Here is a 26,597-nt window from a genome sequence, read left to right on the forward strand (position 1 = left end):
CTGTGTAGTTCTCAAATGTTGCCTTAGCTATTCTTAGCCCTTTGCATTTCTACATAAATTGCAGAATTTGGCTTTTCAATATCCACAGGAAAAAGACCTGCTGGGGTTTTGATTTGGATTACTTTAAGTCTATAGCTCAATTCAGGGAAAAATGACATTTTTTAAGTGAGGTCTTCCGCTCCATGAGCATGTTATATCCCTCCTTTTATGTGGGTCTTTAATTTCTCTCAGTAATATGTTATAATTTTCAGTATAGAGGCCTTGTACCTCTTGTTGGATTTATTCCTAGCTATTTGATCTTTATTTTAAAAATACTGTAAAGCTATTATAAATGGCATAATTTTTTAAAGTTCATTTCCTATTTTTTGCTAGTATATATGAATTAAATGGATTTGTTTATGTTGGTCTTGTGCCCAGTGACCTTGCTAATTTATTTATTAATTCTAATAGTGTATGGGTTTTTATAATCTTCTACAAACACAGTCAGGTCATTTGTGAATAATCACAATTTTATTTCTTCCTTTTTAATCTGCATGCCTTTTATTTCTTTTATTGCCTTATAAATTTGCTAGGACTTTCAGGGATGATATTAGGCATCCTTTTTTATTCCCAAGTTCAGGGAGACAGTTTTTAATAATTCACCAATAAGTGATGTTTATTGTAGATTTTTGACAGATATTCTTTATCTGTTTAAGAAAATTCCTCTCTTAGCTATATTTTAGCTATGTTTTATTTTATTGTAGTAGTTGTATGCTCTGGGACAGGCTATATCAGACTGGAATTTCTCTTCCTTAACCATCTTGGCCTCATGCCTTTTGAGGGTGTAGATCTTTCCTCACTATTTAAATCTCTTCTTTGGTTTCTGTTTTTTTCAGGTTTTCTACTTCTCCTTGAGTCAATTATGGTAATTTATATTTCCTAGAAAATTGTCTGTTTCATCTAAGTTTTCCATTTTTTTTTTGACTTGAGGAAATATGTAGTTTTATTTTTTAAATGTTTTATTTTCTTTGTAGCATTTATCACTAATGTAATTTAATTTTTCATTCATTATTTATGGTTTCTCCACTAGATTGTTGTCTCTATGACTGTGGGGACTGTGTCACGGCCTGCCACATAGTAGCCATTCAGTAAATATTTCTTGAGTGGATGATTGTGTGATCTCTCTTTAAGTATGTCCCCTTTTCCATTGTTAATGCTATTTACTTGTTTTTTCTCTTTTTTCTTGATTCTCTTTCCAGAGGCTTATCTATTTTGTTGGTCTTTTCAAAGGACCAGCTTTAGGTTCTCTTGATCAACTCAATTTCTTTGCTTTCTTTTTAAAAAAATGTCTGCTTTTCTCTTTATTAATTTCCTAATTGTATTTTCTGTATGTTTTATTATTGCTGCATTGTTCTTCTTATTGTTATCCTTATTCTAAATTCTTGAGATGAAAACTAAGTTTACTTTCTGTCTCCCTTGCTTTCTAACAAATACATTTAAGGCCATATATTTTCCTCCTCACTTTGGCTCCATTACATAGGTTTTGTTGTATAGTAGTTCCAGTGGTTTTTTTTAACTTCTAACTCATTTGTGTTTTCTGTTTTTATTTTCTCTTCAACTCAAGAGTTATTTAGAAATGCATTTAAAAACGTCCAGGTGTGTAGAACTGGGCCAGGTTGGGGGGGATATTTTTTGCTATTATGTTCATTTTTAACACTACATTATGGTAATTGTGGCCTGTGTGATATCAGCTTTATGGAAATTTTTTGATACTTCCTCTGTTACCTAGAACAGGGATCCACAAACTACAGCTTGTAGGCCACATGGGCCTGGCGCCTATTTTGGAAATCAAGTTTTACTGGAACACAGCCACACCCATTTGCTTACATACTACCTATGACTGCTTTCCAGCTACAACTGCAAAGCTGAGTGGCTGTAACAGAGACCCTGTGGCCCATACAGCTTAAAACATATACTGTTTGGTCTTTCCATTAAAAAGGTTGCTGACCCCTGACTTCAAACATGGTCAATTTTTGTAACTTTTTCATATGAATTGAAAAATATGTATATTGTCTCTTGAGTAAAAGTCCCTTATAGCTTTGTTAGAATAAGCTTGTTAAGTTGTGTTATACTGATCCTTATATCCTTCCTCATTGAGAGAGATATGTATAAACCTCCCATCATAACTAAATTTGTCTATTTCCTATATTTTAGTCAGGGTTAGCCTTATATATTTTGAAGCTGTATTGTTAGTGCATAAAGAATGCACTAACAATACCCATTGTTAGTGGGAATTTGTTTCCCATTTGTTATAAAGGTTCATAACTTTTATATTGTCCTGGTATGTTTTTCCTTCATAAAATATGAAGTAGCCCTCTTTGTCCCATTTATTTATGCATATATTTATACATGCCTTGAATTCTTTCTTTGTAAAGAATGTTACTATTCCTGTTAGGATTAGGTTCAACTACATATATTAGGAAAAAAATAATAAATAAAATTAGTTTAAAGAAGAAAGATTTTTTCTTGGGTAGAAGAAGTCTGGAGATAGGTATTCAAGGGCTCTGCGATACTATCAGGGACCCAGGCTCCTATCTTCTGCTTCACCATCTCGGTGTATGGTTTCCATCCTAAGGTCCCCTCATGGTCCACGAGACTTCTGGAGCTCCAGCCAGCACATCTCCATTGAGGGCCAGAAGGAAGAGGAAAGGTAGGAGGGCAAAAAGGGGCCTGTCCCAGCTCTGCCAATTTCTAATAAGTGACCTTCCCAGAAAGCTCCAGAAAACAATTCAATTTTCATCTCATTGGCAGAATTTAGTCAAGTGGCCACACCTCCGCTTCCAGGGAGGCCTGTCAGATAGCTCTGTCAGCTAAAAATTGGCACTGTTACCAAGGACATTTGGATTAGGACAGCTAGCAACTTCTGCCACTCCCTGTTTGGTGCATGTTGTAGTTCTTGTTAGTATCCTTTTCCTGTTATAACTTTCTCCATCCCTTTATTCTCAACCTTCCTCAGTTATTTTGTTTCAGGTATGTCTCTTTTAAATAGAATATAGCAAGATCTTGAATTACTTGGTTTTAAACAATCAGAACATCTGTCTATTAATAGGTGAGTGTAATGCATTCATTTTATTATCATTGCTGGTATATGTGGCAGTATTCCTGCCATTATTTTTTTTCTGCTTTCTTTGTGCCATACTTTGTTTAATTCTTTTTACCTCTCCTTCCATTTGTTACTCTGATTGAGTTTTCCATTACCTGTTTTTTCAGCTTTAGAAATTGTCCTTACTGTTTTGATTCTTTTAGTTAATACTCTTAATGTTTTACAACGTTCTGTTTTGAAATAATTCCAGATTTACAGAAAAGTTGCAAGAATAGTACAAAGGATTCCTGTGTACCCTTCACCCAGATCCCCCAAATGTCAGAATTTTATCATATTTCCATTATCTTTTTTTCTTTATACCTATGGATAATTTTTCCTGAACCATTGGAGGATAAGTTACACAAATGATGTCCCTTCAGTGGATATTTCCTAAAGAACAAGGACATTCTCTTGTATAACAATAATAAAATAATCAATATCAGGAAATTAAAATTCATATAATACTGTATCTGATCCATAGATGGTATTCTAATTTCATCAGTTTTCCTAATAACATCCCTTACAGTACGAAAAACAAAACAAAAAAACCTTTATCCTGGTCCAGGATGCAGACCAGGTTCACACATTGTACATAATTGTCATGACTTTTTAGTCTCCTTTGATTGGAAACAGTTCCTGTGTCTTTTGTGACCTTAATATTTTTGAAGACTACAGGCCAGTTATTTTGGAAAAATGTCCCTCATTTTGGATTTGTTTATGTTTTATCATAATTATATGGAGATTATATACTTTGGCAATAAGACCACAAAAGTGATGTTGTGTTCTTCTCAGTGATTTGTTTTAGGAGGCACATGATATCAATTTGTCCCATCATATGTGATTGCAACTTTGACCATGCCCTTAAGGAAGTGTCTATGAGGTTTTCCACTATAAATTTTTCCCTTTGAAATTAATAAGTATCTTGTGGGGAGTATTAGCATTCATCAGTGATCCTTTCCTAATTATTTATTATTAAGATGGTTATCGAAGGCAATGGTCTAATTCCATCATTCCGTCTACATTTACTAGTTAGCATTCTACTCCAGAGAAGGGCTTTTCCTTCTTCCCATTTGTTTATTTTTTCATTCATTTTTTATATTAGTGTGGACACCTGGATTCTTATTTTACCAATAGGTTCTAACCCATTATTGTCATTAGCTACTTTGAGACACATAGTAGACACACACAGTGGAAGCCCCTCCGATGTTCTATTGACATGTTCCCATCATTTTTTTAGTACTACCTGATTTTCTGGCATAAGAAGACGTTTCAGCTTCATCTCCTCCTTTCCTGCATTCAGCCCTGTATTCAGCATTTCTCCAAGGAGCCCTGGTTCCCTTACTTTTTTTAACAGTTCTATTGAGGTATAATTGACATACAATAAACTACATGTTTAAAGTATACAATTTGATAAGTTTTGACATATACACACCTATACACACCATCACCACAATCAAGATAATGAACATATCCATCACCCCTCAAATTTTCTTTGTGCCCCTTTGTAATTCCTCCCCCTTGCCACTTCATATCCCTTCCCTAACCCCAGGAAACCCTGACCTGCTGTCAATATAGATTACTCTGCATTTTGTAGAAATATATCTGTATATATATACATATATATATAGAGAATATGTACTCTTTGTTTCCTTTCAAACAACAGAATTATTTTGAGATTCATCCAAGTTATAGCATGTATCATTATTTTTATTACAGAGTAGTATTAAATGATATAATTATTACCACAATTTTTTTATCCATTCACCTGTTGATAGACATTTGAGTTACTTGCAGTTTTTGTCTACTACAAATAAAGCTGCTTTGAACATTTGTGTACAAGTCTTTGTATTGGATATATGCTCTCTCTTCCCTTGGAGAAATACCTAGGAGCAGACTGGCTGAATCATATGGTAGGTGTATATTTAACTTTTTAAGAAATTACCAGGGGCTGTTTTCCAAAACAGCCTGCTGGGATTTTTTATTGGGATTATATTGACTCTATTGATCATTTTGGGGAGAATTGACATCTTAAAAATATTGAGTCTTCCAGTCCATGAACATGGCATATCTCTCCATTTATTTAGGTCTTTAATTCTCTCAACAATTTTTTGTAGTTTTCGGTATACGGGTCTTGCATATCGTTTGTCAGACTTATCCCTACACATTTCATATGTTTATCCTACTGTTCTATTGTTTTAATTTCATTTTCCTACTGTTCACTGCTGCTATACAAAAATACATTTGATTTTTATATATTGAGTTTGTATCCTACAACTTTGCTAGATTCACTTGTTAATTTTAGTAGCTTTTTTTTTTTAAGGGCTTGGCACAAAGGAAGGAGTTAACAGATGCTAGCCCCTTTGCCTTCTATATAAAGGTTTTTTCTAAATTAATTAATTAATTTATTTATTTTTGGCTGTGTTGGGTCTTCATTTCTGTGCGAGGGCTTTCTCTAGTTGTGGCAAGTGGGGGCCACTCTTCATCGTGGTGCGCGGGCCTTTCACTGTCGCAGCCTCTCTTGTTGCGGGGCACAGGCTCCAGACGCGCAGGCTCAGTAGTTGTGGCTCATGGGCCTAGTTGCTCTGTGGCATGTGGGATCTTCCCAGACCAGGGCTCGAACCCGTGTCCCCTGCATTGGCAGGCAGATTCTCAACCACTGTGCCACCAGGGAAGCCCTTTAGTAGCTTTTTTGAAGAGTCCATTGGATTACCTACACAGGTCATCATCTGTGAATAGAGGCAGTTTTACTTCTTTCCTTCCAATCTGGATGCTTATGTTTATTTTTGTCACCTTACCACATTCACTGGAACCTCTAATAAGCTGTTGAATACAGTTTAATGACAGTGAGAGCAGTCACGGTAGCCTTGTTCTTGATCTTTGGAGATATCATTCAATTTTTCACCATTAAGTATGATGTTACCTGAAGGTTTTTCATAGGTTCTCTCATCAGTCTGAGGAAGTTTCCTTCTATTCCTAGTTTGCTGAGAGTTTTCTATTTCATCAGTAATAGATGTTGTATTAAAAAAAAAATAGATGTTGTATTTTATCAAATGCTTATTCTATAAAAATCTATTTAGATGATCATATAGTTTTTTTCTTTTTCAGTCTGTTAATATTGATGAATTACACTGATTTTTTGATTGCTAAACCAACCTTGCATTCCTGGAATAAACCCCATGAATAATGATGAATTATCCATTTTATGTATTGCTGGATTTGATTTGCTAAAAATTTATTAAGAATTTTTGCATCTGTATACATGAGGGATATTAGTTTGTGGTTTTCAATTTTGGAAAGTCTTTCTATGGCTTTGGTGTCAGAGAAATGCAGGCTTCAGAAAATGAGTTGGATAGCTTAGCCTTCTTTTCAATTTAATGGAAGAGTTTGGGTAGAATTGATATTCTTTCTTCCTTAAGTATTTGGTAGAATTCACCATTCAAGCTTTCTGGGCCTGGAGGCTTCTTTGTGGGAACCTTTTTATTTATTTAATAGACATAGGGCTATTCATGTTATCTATTTCTTCTTGAGTGAGCTTTGGTAATTTGTGTCATTTAAGGTACTTATTCATTTTATCTAAGTAGTTGAATATATTGGCATAAAGTTGTTCATAATATTTTATCCTTTATTATCTGTAAAATCTATAGTAATGTCATCTCTGACTCCTATGTTGGTAATTTGCATCTTCTTTCTCATCTCTATATTGGTAATTTGTGTCTCTTCTGATAAGACCGGCTAGAGGTGTAACAGTTTTACTGCATATCTCAAAGAATCAACTTTGGTTTCACTCGTTTTCTCTGTTTTTCCATTTATGTCAACTCTGATCTGTGTTATTTCCTTACTTTTGCTTACTTTGAACTTCCTTCATTCTTCTTTTTCTAGTTTTTTAAAAGGTGGATGGAAGCTGAGTTCCATTATTTGAGACCTATCTTTTCATATAAATGTTGAGCGCTATAAATTTCCTTCTCTAAGTACTGTTTTAGTTGTATCCCACAAATTTTGGTACGCTTTCATTTTTATTAAGTTCAAAATACTTTCTAATTTTTCTTTTGACTTCCTCTTTGATCCACAAGTTATTTAAAAGTATGTTATTTAGTTTCTAAATACTTGGGGTTTTCATGATATCTTTCTGTTATTGATGTTTAATTCCATTGTGGTCAGAAAAAATACTTTTTGTGACTTGAATCCTATTAAAATTATTTAAAATGTTTTGTTTAATTATATTTTATTTAATTTTTATATAAATTTATTTACTTATTTTTGGCCACACTGGGTCTTCCTTGCTGCACGCAGGCTTTCTCTAGTTGCAGTGAGTGGGGACTACTCTTTGTTGCGGTGCGCGGGCTTCTCATTGCGGTGGCCTCTGTTGTTGCGGAGCACGGGCTCTAGGCATGCGGGCTTCAGTAGTTGTGGCACGTGGGCTCAGTAGTTGCAGCTCACGGGCTCTAGAGCACAGGCTCAGTAGTTGTGGCACCTGGGCTTAGTTGCTCCGCAGCATGTGGGATCTTCCCGGACCAGGGCTCGAACCCATGTCCCCTGCATTGGCAGGCAGATTCTTAACCACTGTGCCACCAGGGAAGTCCTAATTTTTAAAACTGAAGTATAATTGACTTACAATACTATGTTAGTTCCAGGTGCACAGCACAGTGATTCAATAATTCTATACCTTACAAAACAGTCACCACGATAAGTCAAGTTACCATCTGTCACCATACAAAGTTATTATAATATTATTGACTGTGTTCCCCATGCCATACATTGAGAATGTTTTATGACCCAGAATGGTCTATATAGGTAACTTTTCTGCGTACACCTGAAAAGGATATGTATTTTGCTGTTGGGTAGAGTATGCTTAGAAATATCAATTAGATTAAGTTTTTTTTAAGTTAATCAAAATCTCTTTATTGTTTCTCATTTAGAGATATAAAGGGCAAAACCAATAAAAATAAAGACATTTACTCAACTTAACAGCTGGTATGCAGTCTGAGATTGTATAGCACTAATTACTCAGAAGGCTGCCTAAGATAGTAATTGCCCTTTTCTCTTCATTTTCAATACTGATTTTTTTCCCTTCCAATTCATCCCTTAAATATTTCCAGTACAGATTTTTCTCTCCCCAGTTCATTCTTTAAATATAATTTACTCTGTGGTAATAAGAAGACTTAGCAGACTGGAATACACATTTTGTGAAAAATAAAGGAAGAGAAAAGCTTTGCCCTTAAGACATTTTTGTTGTTGTTGTTGTTAAAATACAACACATACACAGGTGACAGAATGCCAGCAAATATACAGGTGCAAATGTGAACACTGTACTCATTTCTTAGGCACAAGGAAAAAGAGAGTGGAAATTTTATTTTAAACCAAGCTAGAATGTTTCTCTTTTTAATTTCATGCTTTATATTTTTGTTTTTACTAATAATTTTCTATAAGAATGAGTTTTTAAAACTTCATGTATATAACAAACCTAGGTACAACAATACCTATGTAGTATTCTTGCCAGACCTTGGTGTAATAATAAAATAATCAAATCTAAAGTGTGGCACATTCTACAAGATGACTGGCCTGAACCTTGAAAAAATATCAATGACTAGGAATAAGGAGACTCATAGATCAAGATGTTTTATAATGTAGTTCATTACTTTTACTGGCATTTGTGTGCACTGTTCTATCAATTTTTGAGGGAAGGGTATTGACATCTCTATAATTGTAGATTTGTCTATTTTCCTCATGATTCTATCAGCTTTTTATTTATAGCTTCTGAAGCCCTGTTATTGTGTGCCTACATGTTTAGGACTGTTATGTATTTTTTATGAATTAACCTTTTTATCATTAGGAAATTATCTTCATCTCTGTTAATATTCTTCTCTCTGAAATTAACTTTGATATTGGTATAACCACACTTACTCTCTTTTGAGTTTTGTTAGCATGTTGTATCTTTTCACTTTTAACTTATTTGTGTCTTTAAATTTAAAGTGTGATTTTTGTAGTTAGCATATAGTTGGGTCTAGGAATTATCCAATCTGACAATCTCTGCCATTTAATTGACATATTTGGATCCTTTACATTTAATGTGATTATTAAAGAAGTTAGGTTTAAAATCTACCATCTTGCTTCTATTGTCTATTCGTTTTCTGTATTTGTCTCATCTAATTTCTGTTCACTTTTCCCTCTTTCTTATGCCTTCTTTTGGATTGAGTAATTTTTATGATTTAATTTTACCTCCTTTGTAGGTTTATTAGTGATAATCTTTTGTTATATTACTTTAGTAGCGTTTCTCAATATTGTCACTATTGACATCATGGGCCAGACAACTATAGTGGCAAGGAGAAGTCCTGTGCATTGTAGGATATTAAGCAGCATCTGTGGCCTCCACCCACTAGATGCCAGTAGCACTTCCTTAGTTGTGACAGTCAAAAATGTCTCCAGACAGTGCCAAATGTTCCCTGAAGGGTGAAATCACCCCTGGTTGAAAAGCACTGGTATATATATATATATTATATATATATATATATATATATATATATATGTGTGTGTGTGTGTGTGTGTGTGTGTGTGTGTGTATATATATATATTTTACTTATCACAGTTTGCCTTGAAGTAATATTATACTAGTTCACATGCAGTATTAAGAACCTTGCACCACGGTACTTCCATTTCTCTCCTCCTGGTTTTTGTGCTAATACTGTCATACATTTTACTTGTATGTATGCTATAAACCCATAGTATGTTGTTATTAGTTTTACTTTAAATAGTTGATTATCTTTCCAAGAAACTTAAATTAAGAAAAAAATGTCTGTATTTACGCAGTTTCCAGTGCTCTTCATTTCTTTGTTTCCATCTGGCATCATTTTCTTTCTTCTTGAAGAATGTCATTTAATATTTCTGATAATGCAAGTCTTCTAGCAATATATTCTTTCAACTTTTATATATCTGAAAAAAGTCTTTACTTCAATTCCAGTTTTAAAACATGTTTTCGATGGGTAAAGAACTGTAGGTTGACTTTTTTTCCTTTCAGAACTATAAAGCTATTTCTCCACTGTCCAACAAGAAAGTGACTATCATCTTTAGCTTTTTCCTGTCTACTTAACTTGTCTTTTTTTCCTGATTTCTTTTTTTTTTAATTGGGGTAGAGTTGTTTTACAATGTTGTGTTAGTTTCTAATGTACAGTGAAGTGGAGTTCCCTGTGCTATACAGCAGATTCTCATTAGTTACCTATTTTATACATATTAGTGTATATATGTTAATCCCAATCTCCCATTTCATCCCACACCCCCCTTTCCCCCTTTGGTGTCCATACTTTTGTTCTCTACATCTGTGTCTCTATTTCTGCCTTGGAAACCAGTTCATCAGTACCATTTTTCTAGATTCCACAAATATGCATTAATATACGATATTTGTTCTTCTCTTTCCGATTTCACTCTGTATGACAGTCTCCAGGTCCATCCACATCTCTACAAGTGACCCAATTTCGTTCCTTTTTATGGCTGAGTAATATTCCATTGTATATATGTACCACATCTTCTTTATCCATTCATCTGTGGATGGACATTTAGGTTGCTTCCATGACCTGGCTATTGTAAATAGTGCTGCAATGAACACTGGGGTGCATGTGTCTTTTTGAATTATGGTTTTCTCTGGGTATATACCCAGTAGTGGGATTGCTGGGTTGTAGGGTAGTTCTATTTTTAGTTTTTTAAGGAACCTCCATACCGTTCTCCATAGTGGCTGTATCAATTTACATTCCCACCAACAGTGTAGGAGGGTTCCCTTTTCTCCACACCCTATACAGCATTTATTGTTTGTAGATTTTTTGATGATGCCCATTCTAACTGGTGTGAGGTGATACCTCATTGTAGTTTTGATTTGCATTTCTTTAATAATTCCTGATTTCTTTTAAGATTCTCTTTATCACTGGTTTAAAACGATTTGATTATAGTGTACCATGGTGTAATTGTTTTCATGTGTCCTGTGCTTGGGTTTCATTGAGCTTCTTAGACCTGTGGATTTACATTTTTCATCAAATTTAGAAAAATCTAAGCCGTTATTTCTACAAAATGTTTTCTGTTCTACTCACTCCTCTTCTTTGGATAGTCCAATTACACATACATTTGGCTACTTGATATTGTCTGACAGTTCGTTGCTTTTAATCTTTTTTTTGACAGAAAATAAATCTGTGATTTATTTTGTAGAGTCTCAACTGCTGTGTCTTCAAGTTCACTAATCTTTTTTCTGTAATGTTTAATTTTCTGTTAACCCTATCCAGTGTACTTTTTATCTCATGTGTTGTAATTTTCATCTCCAGAAGTCTGATTTGGGTCTTTATTTCTTTCTGTCTCTACTTAACATGTTCAGTCTTTGCTCTAGCTTCTTGAAAATATAGAATAGTTATAATATCTGTTTTAATGTATGTGTCTGCTAATTACTGTTGCTAGATATGCCTCATTTCTGGGTCAATTTCATTTGATTTTCTCTCTTCATTATGGATTGGGTTTTTCTGCTGCTTTGCGTGCCTGGCAATTTTTGATTGAATGCAGACATTTTGAATTTTACCTTATTGGGTGTTAGATATATTTATATTCCTAAAAATATTCTTGAGCTTTGCTTTGAGATACTGTTAATAGAAATAGTTTGATCCTTTTGGGTCTTGCTTTTAAGTTTTATTAGGCAAAAACAAAACAGTATTTAACGTAAGGTTCATTTTCTCTACTCCTGAGGCTAGACCCTTTTTAGTACTCTGTTGTCTTCTGAATTATGAGATTTCCCATTAAGGCTTTTGGGGACAGGCAGTATTACTGGCCCTGGGTATACTTTGAGGATAGTTCCCTTTAATCCTTCTGGGTTATTGTTTCCCTGGCCTTATGTAGTTTCCTCACATATGTGCCCTGATCACTACTCAACTGAACACTTGAAGGTGACCCTCTAAAGATCTCTGGAATTCTCTTTGCTGCTTTCTCCTCTACAGTCCTTTGCCCTGCAAATTCAAGCCTCCTTGGCTTTCCCAGAGCCTCAGCTCTATCTTCTCAACTTGAGACCTTCAAGCTCTAGGTGGGGTTCCCCTCCCTTTGCTGCAGCCTGGAAACTTTCTTTGTGTAGTAAGCTGAGACTCATCTTGCTTCTCATCTCCCAGGTTTCACTGTCCTTCACTGCCTGTTTTCCAAGGTCTTGTGAGTCATTGTTTCACTTTTTTTTTCTTCTTTTTAAACTTTTTTAGTTGTTTCAAGAAGGGGATAAGTCTGGTCCCCATCCCTCCATCTTAGCCTGTACTGTGGTTCTTTTAAGTTAACAATGCTATTTAGAAACCAAGGTCTGGGTGCTAGGTATACTCATTACTCTTAGAGTGTCATTGCTTCTAGACTCTCTCAGTAGATAGAGCTAGGAAGAAGTATGTATGTGTGCATATTCATGTACACACACACACACACACACCCCATGAGTTCAAACCAATAACTCCAATCCTTTCCCACATCTTAGGGTTCATTCTAGCATTCTCCCTTTCCATACTTACAATTCTCTTCTCTGACCTAGAGAAACTTTGTTCCTGCTATCCATAATATGTTAACTTATTGCTCAATCCTAGAATATACAGAAAGTAGTTTCAGAATTGCTAACCTATACAAACTGCTGTGGACTCAGTCTGTGGCCCCCCACCTACCCCCAAATTCATATGTAGAAGCCCTAATCCCTAATGTGATGGTATTTGGAGGTGGAGCATTTGGAAGATAATTAGGTCATGAGGGTGGAGCCCTCATGAATGGGATTACTGCCCTTTTAAGAAGAGACACAAGAGAGATGATCACTCTCTCCACCATGTGTGGACACAGCAAGAAGGTATCTGCAAACCAGAAAGAGTGCCTTTACCAGGAACCAAATCAGCTGGCACCTTGATCTTGCATTTCCTAGCCTCCAGGACTATGAGAAATAAAATCCTGTTGTTGAAGCCACCCAGTCTCTGATATTTTTGTTGTAGCAGCCTGAACTGAGTATTAACCTACTAACTGAAGATCAAAATTTGTTTGAAGTTCTTTTTGTCTTCTTCCTGAGAGTACATACTCAAATGTGTTCAAAAGTTACTTGAGTTTTGTCTTTTTGCCCTCCACCGCTTCCCTGTGGTTATTATTATTCTTTTGAAAGACAGGGCTTTTTCCTGGTTGTTTTCCATTTTAGAATTTTTTAAACCCGTACTTTTTTTTCCCTTTGGGGTATGTGAAATATCAACATGGTTCTAAAAGTCAAAAGTCAGAACTATATAGTTTAGAGTTTATTTTGTGTATTGTGAGATGTGGATCTGATTTTATGTCTTTCTAAATGGCTATCCACCTGTCCCAAAACCGCTTACTAAAAAGCTATTCTTTACCCCAGTTATTTTAGATGCTTCCTTTTATCACATTCAATAATTCCCTATTTGTTTAGATCAATTTCTAGACTTTCTATTCTGTCTGGCTGTCTATTTGTGTACCGGCACATAATTATTGTATGTTTTACTGTCTGCTACAGCCAGTCCTCAATAGGTTTTCTTTTTCTGTGTTTCCCTATTCTTACATGTTTAGTTTTCCATGTGAACTTTACTGTCAACTTGGCTAGCTCCAGCAGAAACTTTTTGGTATTGTTATTGTGATTGTGTTAAATTTATAAATTAATTTGTAATTAATCTTTATGATGTTTGCATAATCCCTTTTGAGAACACTGGATGTCTTTCCATTTGCTGTAGTCTACTTTTGTGTCTTTCAAGAAAGTGTTAAGTTTTTCTTATATAGATTTTGTGCATGTTTTGTTTAGGTTTATTCCTATTTTATCTTCCTTTTTTTAAATTCAAAATCACTTCATTTCTTAAAATTCTGTACAAATGGGAAGAGAATAATGTGATTGGTCCTTTAACATCATATTCACAATGAGAGGATTTTATAAATTTGAATACAAATTATCTTGCAGAAAGCAGAGCAAGCTCATTATCAAATCATTTATATAACTAATACAATGTTTGAATCAACTGAATGTTTACAATAGCCATCTTTTTATGACATAATTTCTCTAAAACCTATCTCACAATTTTGAAAGAATAAGCCATATAAGTGAGTGTCACAGGAAAGTAAACAAACTAGCTTGTTAGAGCTAGCAGAGTTCTCACCTTCGCCCCCTTGAAAGTCTGTGACTTAGGGAGTAATGGAACTACAAGTCTCTTTGATGTTTCACATGTAGCCAGAAAGCACTTTGCTAATCAGAAGCTTTCTTTTACTGTTAGAAAACTCATGTACCTGACCTTATTTTTTCTTTCCAAAGAATGGCTAATAAGCTTTACTTCTGCAACTCTAGGGAATATTTTTTCACCAAAAGTTAGGGAAGGTTTGACCTGAGTAGATTGGAAGATGTGGAGGAAGAAACGTGAGTTAGACCATTCATTCTCAAACTTGGCTGAATATTGGAATCACTTAAGCAGTTTAAAAACTATACCCAGCCAATCTGAAAAGGCTATCTAGTGTATGATTCCAACAAAATGACATGCTGTAAAAGGAAAGACAGTAAAAGGATCAGTGGTTCCCAGGGGTTTGTCAGGAGGGAGGAATGAATAGGCAGAGCTTAGAGAATTTTTAGGGCAGTGAAATTATTCTGTGTGGGTCCCTCCTCCAGAGATGGTGATTTTTATAATGGGGTAAAGGATGAGGCCTGAGTGTCAGGACTTACAAAAGAGAGATCTTTAATGTTCTCACCACAAAAAAAGAAGTGGCAATTATGTGACCTGATGGAGGCTTAGCTAATACTATGGTAGCAATCATTTTGCTATATGTAAGTATCAAATCAACACATTGTACACCTTAAACTTACACAGTTTATATGTCAATTATATCTCAAAAAAGCTGGAAAAAAGAATAGGGGAAAAAGAAATTTAAAAGTTAATTACACAATTAATTCGTTGCAGCTGTGATAAGTGCTGTAAGGTGATCAGGGAAGTCTTTGCTGAAGAAAGCATTCTTAAGCTGGCTTCTGAGGGGTGAGTAGAAATTAGTCAAGTAAAAATAGGGGGAAACCCCAGGCAGAGGACATAGCATGTTGGAAGGCCTGACAGGGAAGGAGGTTGTGTGTTCTAACACAGTGGTTCTGAAACTTTGCTGCACATGGGATTCTTCGTTTGCATTTTGAATGGGTTTGTTTTTTCCACTGTGACTCTTTTTATTGTTTGTATATTTGAAGGCTATTACATCTGTATTAACGTTTTTACCTTCCAGAATGATTATATTCCTTGCATTAATTTTACCTTTGATTCTCTAGCGCTTTCCAGATAAATATTATGTCTTATCCGTAAATAGAAATAGTTTTACTTCTCCAGTTCCTGTGCCTCTAATTGATTTCTTATGTGTAAGTGCATTGCCTAGTATCTCCTTTATATTTAAATAACGGTGGAAAATAGTAGGCAGTCTTACTTTGTTTCTGATCCTTGTGAAATTCCTATAGTATTTCACTATTAAGATTGTATTCAGGACTAAGGTATACGTACTTTTTCCTATTAAGAAAATATCCATAAATCCATAATTACCTCTTTTGTTCTGTGTTTAATCAGGAATGACTGTTGAATTTTGTTAATTTTTCAGGACCTATGAAGGTAATTTTTTCTTTAGATCTATTAATATGATGTATTATATTAATAGATTTCCTACTATTGAACCAAGCTTGCCTTCCTGGAAAAACATCCTACTAGGTTTTCTTAATATGATATTGGGCTATTTTGGCTAATATTTTATTTAGTACTTTTGCATCAACAGTCATAAGTGATAACTTTTTGGAATTTTTTTGTATTGTTTTTATCAGGTTTAGGTTTCCATATTATACTTGATTCATAAGAGTTGTTTGAAGTTTTCTTTCATTTTCTAGGCTCTGGTACAATGTATGTAACATTGGGGACAATGTATTCTTTGACAATTCCTCTATGAAAGCAATAGGGCCTTTTATTTGGGGGGCGGGGGATAGTTCCTTGATGTATTCCTCTGTTTCTTTTATGGTAATTGATCTATTTATGCTTTTTTTCCTAATGAGGTCCATTGTGGTAAACTGTATTTTCTTAAGAAATTATCCATTTTGTCTCATTTTCAAATTTATTTGCATAGAGATCTATCTGCCAGAGAGTCTCTTATGGTATTTTAAATCTCTTCTATTTCAACAGTTATCTCCCCCTCGTTATTTCGTATTTTGTATATTTGTGCTTTGTCCCTTTTCCACCTTGATTATGTTAGCTAGTAGTGTGTCTATTTTGTTAATTTCCCCCAAGACAATCGTTTTTGTTTATTAATTTGATTGTTTTTTCCTACTCCCACCCTCATTAATTTTTATTTTATCTTTTATTATTTCCTTCCTTATGTTTTATTTTGATTATTTCTTGTGCTTTATCTTAGCATTTGGAGTTTGGAATTTATTTAATATATTTTTTGTCTTTCATTTTTATTGATATAAGTGCTTAAGGCTATGAATTTCTGCTGATCTCTGCTTTATATTTCATAGATGCTAGGATAGTAGCAGTATTTTCATTTTCATTATTTTTTTAAAAGTCGTTTAATTTTGGTTTCCATTTCACCCACCCATTGTGTTCCTGTCTTCCTTCCCTTCTATCTTGTATCTATGCTGTAGCTTTTCTGAAATGGTCCTTCTCCATAACATCCTCAGAAAAGAAACAGAAAACAAACCTGAAGCCCTTCATAGTTGGCCTGTTTCTCCAGCCATCGCCTGGCTAACACTCGTTTTTGAAGACTAAGCTCAACTTTAGGAATTCTTCTCTGGTACCCCTCAACCTCCAATACCAACCCAGTTAGTACTTCTTCTGAGAACTAAATAGAATCCTATATTTCCTTTTTCATAATACTTGTAACAGTATATTTTAATATTTTGTCTCTCTATTAACATTGTAAGATTCTTGAAACAAATGCTTCCCTTTAATCACTGTATCCCTGGTGCTCAATAAATAATTGTTGAATATCCCTTCAGCTATAGACTTCAAAACTAGTATTCTGACCTGTGAGTTCTAGCAACCTCTAGAGCTTCTTCATAACCTTAGTTTGGTTTGTTGATTTTAGCTTTTCAGTTGAAGTATAACACACATACAGAAGAGCACACTAATTATGTGTCCAGCTCAATCAACTTTCATAAACATACCCACACAACCTCAACACAGATCACCACCTCCATGAATTTTCACAAAGTGAAATGTGTCTATGAAACTGCAACACATATCAAGAAATGAAACTTACTATCCTTCCAGAAGCCCCCATTGTGGCTTCTCCCAATTGATTATGGTATAGCATCCAGAATATGTAAAGAACTCTTACGCTAAACAATAAAAAGACAAGCAACTCAATTTAAAAATGGGCATTCTACATGGAACTGGAAGCAATTAGGCAAGAAAAAGAAATAAAAAGCATCCAAATTGGAAAGGAGGAAGTAAAATTATCTCTGTTTACAGATGACATAATCTTATACATAGAAAGCCCCAAAGACTCCACTAAAAAAACTATTAGAATGAATGAATTCAGCAAAGTTGCAGGATACTAAATCAGTGCCAAGAAATCAGTTGTGTTTGCATACACTAACAATGAACAATCCAAAAAGGAAATTAAGAGGACGATTAAGAGGACAATCCATTTACAATAGCATCAAAATGAATTAAATACTTAGGAATAAACCTAACCAAAAAGTGAAAGACTTGTACACTGAAAACTGCAAAGTGCTGCTGAAAGAAATAAAAGAAGACACAAATAAATAGACATCCCATGTACATGGATTGAATAACTTAATATTGTTAAGATGTCAATACTACTCAAAGCGATTTACAGATTTAATGCAGTCCTTATCAAAATCCCAATAGCGTTGTGTTTTGTTTGTCTACAGAAATAGAAAAATCTATCCTAAAATTCATATGGAATCTCAAGGGACCCTGAATAGCGAAAACAATTGTGAAAAAGAAGAACAAAATTGGAAGTCTCACACTTCCTCATTTCAAAACTTACTAAAAAGCCACAGTAATCAAAACAGTGTGGTACTAGCATAAAAACGGACATAAAAACCAGTGGAGCAGAATAGTGAGTCCCAAATTAAACTCTCATGTATGTAGTCAAATGATCTTTGACCAAGGTTCCAGAACACTTGATGGGGAAAGGACATTCTCTTCAATAAGTGATGCTGGGAAAACTGGATAGTCACATGCAAAAGAATAAAGTTGGGCCCTTACCTTACACAGTATACAAAAACTAACTCAAAGTGGAATAAAAACCTAAATGTAAGACCTAAATCTATAAAAGTCCCAGAAGAAAATGGAAAAGCTCATGAGATCGAATTTGGCAATGACTTCTCGGATATTACACCAAAAGCACAGGCAACAAAAACAAAAATAGACAAATGCACTACATTAAACTTAAAAACTTTTTGATCATCAAAGGAAATAATTAACAGAGTGAAAAGGCAGCCTACATCATGGGAGAAGATATTTGCAAATTATATATCTGATAAGGGGTTAATACCCAGAATATAAAGAGAATTCCTACAACTCAACAACAAAATAACCCAATTTAAAAATGGGCAAAGGACTTTAGCAGACATTTCTCCAAAGAAGATACACAAATGGCCAGCAAACATGAGAAGATGCTCAACATCACTAATCATTAAAAAATGCAAATCAAAACCACAGTGAGATATCAATTCATACCCACTAGGATGGCCATTATCAAAAACACAGAAAAGAACAAATGTTTGGTGAGCATGTGAAGAAGTTGGAACCCTTGTGCCCTGGGAATGTAAAATGGTGTAGTCTGTATGGAAAACAATACGGAGGTTCCTCAGAAAATTAAAACTAAAATTACCATATGATCCAGCAATCTCTATGTATATCCAACAGAATTGAAAACAGGATCTCAAAGAGATTTGCACACCCATGTTTATTACAGCATTATTCACAATAGCCAAGATGTGGAACCAACCTAAATGTACTTCATTTTGGGGGAAGCTATTTTGAGTGGCATTTTTTAAAAGCTTCCATTTACAAATGTTCATTGCTGGAATATAGAAACAAAACTGATTTGTATGTCTGTGTTAATCTTGTACTTTATGACCTTGCTAACCTCATATAGACAATCATGTTGTGTGCAAATAGAAGGAACACATACAGGATTTGTATGTTGAATAATTCAGAACTCATGAATAAAATCAAAGATCTAAATAAATGGAGAGGGGCTTCCCTGGTGGCGCAGTGGTTAAGAATCCGCCTGCCAATGCAGGGGACATGGGTTCGAGCCCTGGTCCAGGAAGATCCCTCATGCCACAGAGCAACTAAGCCTGTGCGCCACAACTACTGAGCCTGCACTCTAGAGCCCGTGAGCCACAACTACTGAAGCCCGCACGCCTAGAGCCCATGCTCTGCAACAAGAGAAGCCACTGCAATGAGAAGCCCGCGCACGGCAGCAAAGCGTAGCCCCTGCTCGTCGCAACTAGAGAAAGCCCACGTGCAGCAATGAAGGCCCAACGCAGCCAAAGAAATAAAATAAATAAAAAATAAGTAAATAAATGGAGAGACATATCATGTTCATGGATTAGAACAGTGAGAGTAGCAAATATGTCAACTCTCCCCAAATCTATAGATTTAATAGCAATCAAATTCCCAGCAGAATTTTTTGAGGGACTAGATTCTAAAATTTTATGAAAGGGCAAAAGAACCTTAATAGCCAGAAAGATCTGGGGAAACAAGAATAAATTGGGAGGAATCACATTACCAGATACTGAGTTGCTATTAAGCTATAATGATCAAGACAGGTGGTACTGGTGAAAGGATCAGAGTTCAATAGAACAGAAGAGAGATTACAGAAATATACCCTCTTTTATAAAGACACTTTTATAAAGATCCCATTCATGAGGGCTCCAACCTCATTACCTGATCACCTCCCAAATGCACAGATGGAGACAGAGATAGGAGTTACGCTGCCACAAGCAAAGAATCTCCTCAAGCCACGAGAATCTGCAAGTGGCAAGGCAGGATTTCCCCCTCTAGAGCTTTCAGATGTGGGGCCCTGAAGACACCTGCAACCTTGCTGAATTTATTAGTTCTAATCGGTTTTGGGGGGGTTGGAGGAGTATTTAGGGTTTTCTATCTATAAGATTAAGTCATCTGCAAACAGAGGTAATTTTACTTCATCCTTTCCTATTTAGATACCTTTGTTTTACTTGCCTAATTTCTTTGGCTAGGACTTCTAATATTATTTTGAATAGAAGTGGTGAGGGGGCCAGACGCATTCTGCTGGGTGGGAAAGGGAGAGGAGGGAGCTAGATCTTATGCTGATATACCACCATGTGCCAATGAGGTCACACAGTGCCAGGGACCCTCAACCTGGTTGCTCCACTGAACCCACTGTTAGGTGGAGTTTAGGTGGATTTGGGGTGAGAAGTATTGAGAGGTAGATTGGTTGACCTCACTCTAGCATGAAAATGGAAGTATTTGTAAATTACTTACCTATTTCCCTCCAGGGGAGAAAATGGGAAGTGAGGGCCACTGGTGAACACTGAGTTAGAACAAGTGAGTATTTATATGAGTAATCTCTTCCACATAATGAATCTGATGGAGTCACTGAAGAGTCTACATTTCCTCTTCCCCAGGCTTTGTGATTAATGTGTTCAACCCCACTGGCAACTTTTTGGCTGAAAACAGTATTAATTAGCTATTTCCCTTGTCTGGGGAATGAGCATAAGGACCTTGCACCCCCAAGGCTTCTGTTAAGTTTACAAAGTGGCCTCAGATTTTCTATGAGAATATTGGCTCTGCAAATGTATGTACTTCCAATTTGCTCCCCACATGAACTCAGTTTGAACTGTGTCCCCTTTGGAGTTGAGTTACTAAATAAGTAACAGGAATATTTAATCTTTGAAGCTTACTGTGTCCCAAAATTTCTATTAAAACTATAGAAAACTTCTGATTATGACAAGTCAGCATTAAAAACTTACCAACTTCTTGGTATATATCCAAAGGAAGTGAAATCAGTATCTCAAAATGATATCTGTGCTCCCATGTTCATCACAGCATTATTCACAAGGAATGAAAACAACCTAAATGTCTGTCCGTGGATGAATGGATAAAGAAAATATGGTATGTGTATACGTATGTATATATACATACCATTTGCAAAAACTTGGATCAACCTGGTCATTATGCTGAGTGAAATAAGTCCGAGAAAGACAAATACTGCAATGCATGTTCTCACTTATATGTGGAATCTAAGAGTCAAACTAATAGACCCAGAGAGTAGAATGGTGGTGCTGTGGCACGGGGGGTAGAGGGGAGAATGAGGAAGTATTGGTCTAAGGCAGTGGTCCCCAAGCTTTTTGGCACCAGGGACCGGTTTCATGGAAGACAATTTTTCCACGGGTGTGGGTGGAGGGGGTATGGTTCAGGCGGGAATGCGAGCATTGGGGAGCAACGGGGAGCGGCAGATGAGGCTTCCTTCGCTCGCCCACCACTCACCTCCTCCTCCACAGACCGGTACTGGTCCGCAGCCCGGGGGTTGGGGACCCCTGGTCTAAGGGTACAAAGTTTTAGGATAAATGAGTTCTGGCGATTTGATGTACAACATGGTGATTTTGTACTTGAAATTTGTTAAGAAGGTAGATCTTAAATGTTAAATCGCCACAAAACATGGTAATTATGTGAGGTGATGGATATGTTAATTAGCTTGAGTGTGGTGATCATTTCTGAATGTGTATATATATCGTAATATCAATTTGTACACCTTAAATATATACATATAATTCCTATTTGTCAATTATACCTCAGTAAAGCTGGAAACAAACAAACAAAAACTGACCTGAACTGACTGTCTTACAGGTATGAGAGAATTGAAATTCCAATTCATATTGTACCTCATGTAACCATTGGGAAAGTGTGCCTTGAGTCAGCAGTTGAGCTGCCCAAGATCCTGTGCCAAGAGGAGCAGGATGCATATAGGAGGATCCACAGGTAGAGACCCTCGCTGCTCCTCTTCCCACTTCTCGGGCCTGGTCCCTGTTCTCTCGTGTCCTCTCATCTTTAGCAGCTCAAGCCATGAGCCCCCTTTCCTTTCAGCTCTCTGGGAGAAAGTCATCACATGTCTCACCCTGTGTGATAACAATCTCTTTAACACTTGTTTCTCTCCTGGTGCACTTTGGATCCTTCTGGGGCAAAGACACTTTTTTTAGTTGTTAAAAAACATTAACATCTTAGTAGCCCTGTTGCCAAGTACTGTGTACTACAGGAAGGCTCCAGCGAGAAACAATAATTTTAAAATTATTTCTTTGAATTATCTCAACGTTCTGAATAAAATTACATCCCCCAAATCATGAAACACGGAACAATAATGGGAAATTCAATGATACATATTTCTCTAATCTGGTTGGCAGAGGTCTGTAGCAGACCACTGCCAAACGGATTAGATGAACTGCTGCTTTGCTACTAACCTAAACTATTTTATCCCTTTAGCCTTACACATCTGGACTCAGTAACCAAGATCCATAATGGCTCAGGTAAGATTTTTTTTCTCAAGTACAGGCAGTGAAATACTCACATGACAGAAGCAAATTTAGTTGAAGTGACTGAAGTGATGAGTACAAATTACCCTTGAGTTTTCTTTCCCAAGAGCTTTGCCATTTACTAATCCTGCTCCCAACTTTTCTATTGAATCCTGTGGACCACTGAATACTATACATGACTGGACATGTTTAACACCAGTTCTCAGGGAGACAGGGAGGGCCCCGATTTGTTGTGTTTGCAAGTTTCCATAGTGTAACACACCTACTGTGGCTGATTTCAAACAACTAACATGGCTGTAACCAGTTTGCAAACTTCCTGAAATTTCAACAGTTGGCTGTTGTGAGCCAGTTTCCAGAATATCAATACCAGCCTATTGTGGTGGGAGTTGAAAGAGATGGATAGACAGACAGACAGACATAAAAGGGAGAGCATGAGGGAGATCTTTTCATGTAAATAAATATATAAGGAATTCCTATACAAGGCCAAGGATTTCTGCTCAATATACACACTAAATCACTTTTTCCAACATACACACCTACCCACCCACACCTTCTGACTAACCCTGACTCCCAGGCCATTCTGGCAAAGTCACTAGGAAGGAAGAAAAGGAGGCTTCCAAGTATTATAGGCAAGTACTTTGAGAGAAAAAAGACAGAGATGGCTTGGTTTATCTGTCCCATAATTTTTATCTGGAGGTAAAACATGGCAAAGAGTTAATAATATAAGGTAATGTATGATATGTAGCCGTACTCTAAAGCCACAGCAACTAAAAAAGTATATTGATAATTCAGACATGGACAGATAAATCAGAACTGAATAGAGCCCATGTATATGTATTTAAGAATTTATATCTAAGAAAGATGTTACTTCAAATCAATTTTTAAAAGGATGGATTGTTCACTAAATAGTGTTGGGACAGTTCATTTATTTCTTAGTTTATACTTCTATTTCCATTTGGGAAAAAAATAAATTCCTACTTAATGTCCTACACAAAAAATAAATTCCAGATATATTTAAACTTTTACTATTAAATATAGTACAACCACTTTGGAAAAGAGATTGGCAATTACAACTACCAAATGTCCCACCAGTTCCTCTCCTAGGCATATACCCCAAAGAGTTGAAAACAGGTGTTCAAACAAAAACTTGTATAGGAATGTTTGTAGCAGCATTATTCACAATAGCCAAAAAGTGGGAACACCCAATTGTCTGTCAGTGGGTGAATGGATAAACGAAGTGTGATCCATCCATACAACAAGGTATTGCTCAGCAATGGAAAGAACACACTACTGATACATGAACAACCTGGATGAATCTCATTATGCCAACTGAAAGAAGCATCACACAAAGTGCTACATACTCTATAGTTCCATTTATATGAAATTCAAGAATAGGCTAAACTAACCTATGGTGACAGCAAGCAGATGGGCAGCCACCTGGGGCTGGGCGAGGGGCACCGGCTGCAGAGGGAACCCAGAGGGGCCTCTGGGCTGATGGAAACGGCCTGTATCTTGACTGGAGGGTGGTTATAAGGGGTATGCATTTGTCAAACCTCACTGAACTGTACCCTTAAAGTGGGGTCATTTATTGTCTGTAAATTATACCCCAATAAAGCTCATTAAAAGTTAAAAAAAATACAGGAGGAAAATATAAGGAAGTCACAAAAGACTGACTAAATAAGAATTAAAGACTTTTATAGATCCCTACAGAAAAATCAAATTGTTCATAATAATCTATAAAAGAAGTATGGATTAAGATAAAGTCATCAGGTTTTCTCCTTTTCTTTTGACAAAGATTAAATTGAGAGAGAATTAGATGAGGATGTGAGGGAAGTGAACACTCCCATATACTGTTCCTGGAGGTATAATTTTTAAATATATGTGGACTTGAATCTAGCGATTCCACATCGAAAAACGTATCCTTCAAAAATTTGTAGGACAAGTGCGCAAAAATTAAGGGATATTAATCGCAGTCTTTATAATAGCAAAAAATTGGATGCCACTGAAAGGTCCATCAATAGAAGACTTATTAAACTGGTACATCCATTCTGATGAATACTGTACAGCTGTTAAGAAGGAAAGGTAGATCTTTATCAACACAGGAAGATGTCTATGGCTTATTGTTGTGTGAGGTAAAAGTAACGTCCAACGGGCTTCCCTGGTGGCGCAGTGGTTGAGAGTCTGCCTGCCGATGCAGGGGACACGGGTTCGAGCCCTGGTCTGGGAAGATCCCATGTGCCGCGGAGCAACTGGGCCCGTGAGCCACAATTACTGAGCCTGCGCATCTGGAGCCTGTGCTCCAAAACAAGAAAGGCCGCGATAGTGAGAGGCCTGCGCACTGCGATGAAGAGTGGCCCCCACTTGCCACAACTAGAGAAAGACCTCGCACAGAAACGAAGACCCAACACAGCCATAAATAAATAAATTAAAAAAAAAAAACAACCACCATTTCATTTAAAAAAAAAAAAAAAAAGTAACGTCCAAAATCATATTTTTTTTAACTTTATTTAAAAAAAAATTTTTTAACATCTTTATTGGAGTATAACTGCTTTACAAATGTTGTGTTAGTTTCTGCTGTCTAACAAAGTGAATCAGCTATACATATACATATATCCCCATATCTCCTCCCTCTTGCTTCTCCCTCCTGCCCTCCCTTATCCCACCCCTCTAGGTGGTCACAAAGCACCAAGCTGATCTCCCTGTGCTATGTGGCTGCTTCCCACTGGCTATCTGTTTTACATTTGGGGGTGTATGTATGTCCATGCCACTCTCTCACTTCGTCCCAGCTTACTCTTCCCCCTCCCCGTGTCCACAAGTCCATTCTCTACACCTGTGTCTTTATTCCTGTCCTGCCCCTAGGTTCATCAGAACCATTTTTATTCAAAAGTATATATACATATGCACACAGGTTCACACACATATACATATACATATATCTTGGAAGGTATACCCCACAATATTACAGTGGTCATTTTAATAAGTCATGTATCATAAGAGAGAAAAAGATATTTCCATTAGGCAGAATTTGTTTTAAAAAGAGGGCCACAGAATCTCTGTCTCACCGTGAAGCTGAACATTCCTAGGAAGACATGAAAGGTGATCACTCCCTTCATCTCTCTGGTTTTTCCTCATTTTAAAAGAGGAGCTTTCAGGTGAGTTGCATTAATGTATTCTTCAATGTATGTAACACTTGGTAAGCAATTTTCTTTCTGAACTCGTGAAAAATTAAGTTGCAGAAGACAGAGTTCTAGCTCACTGGGAAGCTATGGTCATTCACAGTGAGAAGGTCTGAGAGCTGAGGAAAGAGACCCTTCTGTAGCTCTTACCCTTTTGCTATGGAAGTAAAAAGCTGGATATCTTTCTGCTCTCTGCATAGCAAGGCTTCCGTCTGGCTTATGGATCCAGGGATGTTCAGCATGGCCTCCGAATAGGTATCTTCTTTGCTCAGCTCTCCTGCCTTTCCCCTGGCTGCCCATACAAAGTTGTCTGCCAGTTCTACTTCTGCACTTTTTCTACGTCCTCCTCCTTCCCCCTCTTTCTGTACTCACTGTTGGGCGCTACTGGTGGTGGATTGTTATCTCTGTGTTTTTCCTATTGAAGTGTTTACCAAGAACCTGTGCAGTCAGATGTCGGCAGTCAGCGGGCCTCTACTGCAGTGGCTGGAGGACAGACTGGAGCAAAACCAACAGCATTTGCAGGAGTTGCAACAAGAAAAGGAAGAGCTTATGCAAGAACTTTCTTCCTTAGAATAAAGCAGGAGACAAAATGGGGTAAAAAACTTTTGTTTTCCAATTTGTGTATTAAACATGGTCTGAAAATTCGTATACAGGAGATGTGTAGGCAGACGATGGAGCAGCTCTCTATATCGCAGTGGGTGCGTTTTATGCATACAATAAACAAACATAAGATGTCTTCCTAAAAGTTTCATTAGGGCTTAATGAACCCTCCTACCTGGAA

The 26,597-nt window shown here is 36.4% G+C and overlaps 1 protein-coding gene across 3 annotated transcripts in view; it reads left to right on the top strand.

The window, feature by feature from the left end:
- BRCC3 (BRCA1/BRCA2-containing complex subunit 3) overlaps positions 1–26,597 on the top strand; it is a 65,896-nt gene that overhangs the window by 36,115 nt on the left and 3,184 nt on the right. For 2 of the 3 annotated variants that reach the window (XM_007184609.2, XM_007184610.2), the window contains 4 exons: positions 2,615–2,689; positions 21,961–22,092; positions 22,591–22,634; positions 26,241–26,410. In XM_007184609.2, the coding sequence (XP_007184671.1) occupies positions 2,615–2,689; positions 21,961–22,092; positions 22,591–22,634; positions 26,241–26,392 (403 nt within the window). In that variant the 3' untranslated portion in view covers positions 26,393–26,410. The remainder of the gene's footprint in view (positions 1–2,614; positions 2,690–21,960; positions 22,093–22,590; positions 22,635–26,240; positions 26,411–26,597) is intronic. The other variant, XM_007184611.2, reaches the window with a different exon arrangement.

The sequence above is a fragment of the Balaenoptera acutorostrata genome, chromosome X (assembly GCF_949987535.1).
Source record: "Balaenoptera acutorostrata chromosome X, mBalAcu1.1, whole genome shotgun sequence".
NCBI classification, from domain to species: Eukaryota; Metazoa; Chordata; class Mammalia; order Artiodactyla; family Balaenopteridae; genus Balaenoptera; species Balaenoptera acutorostrata.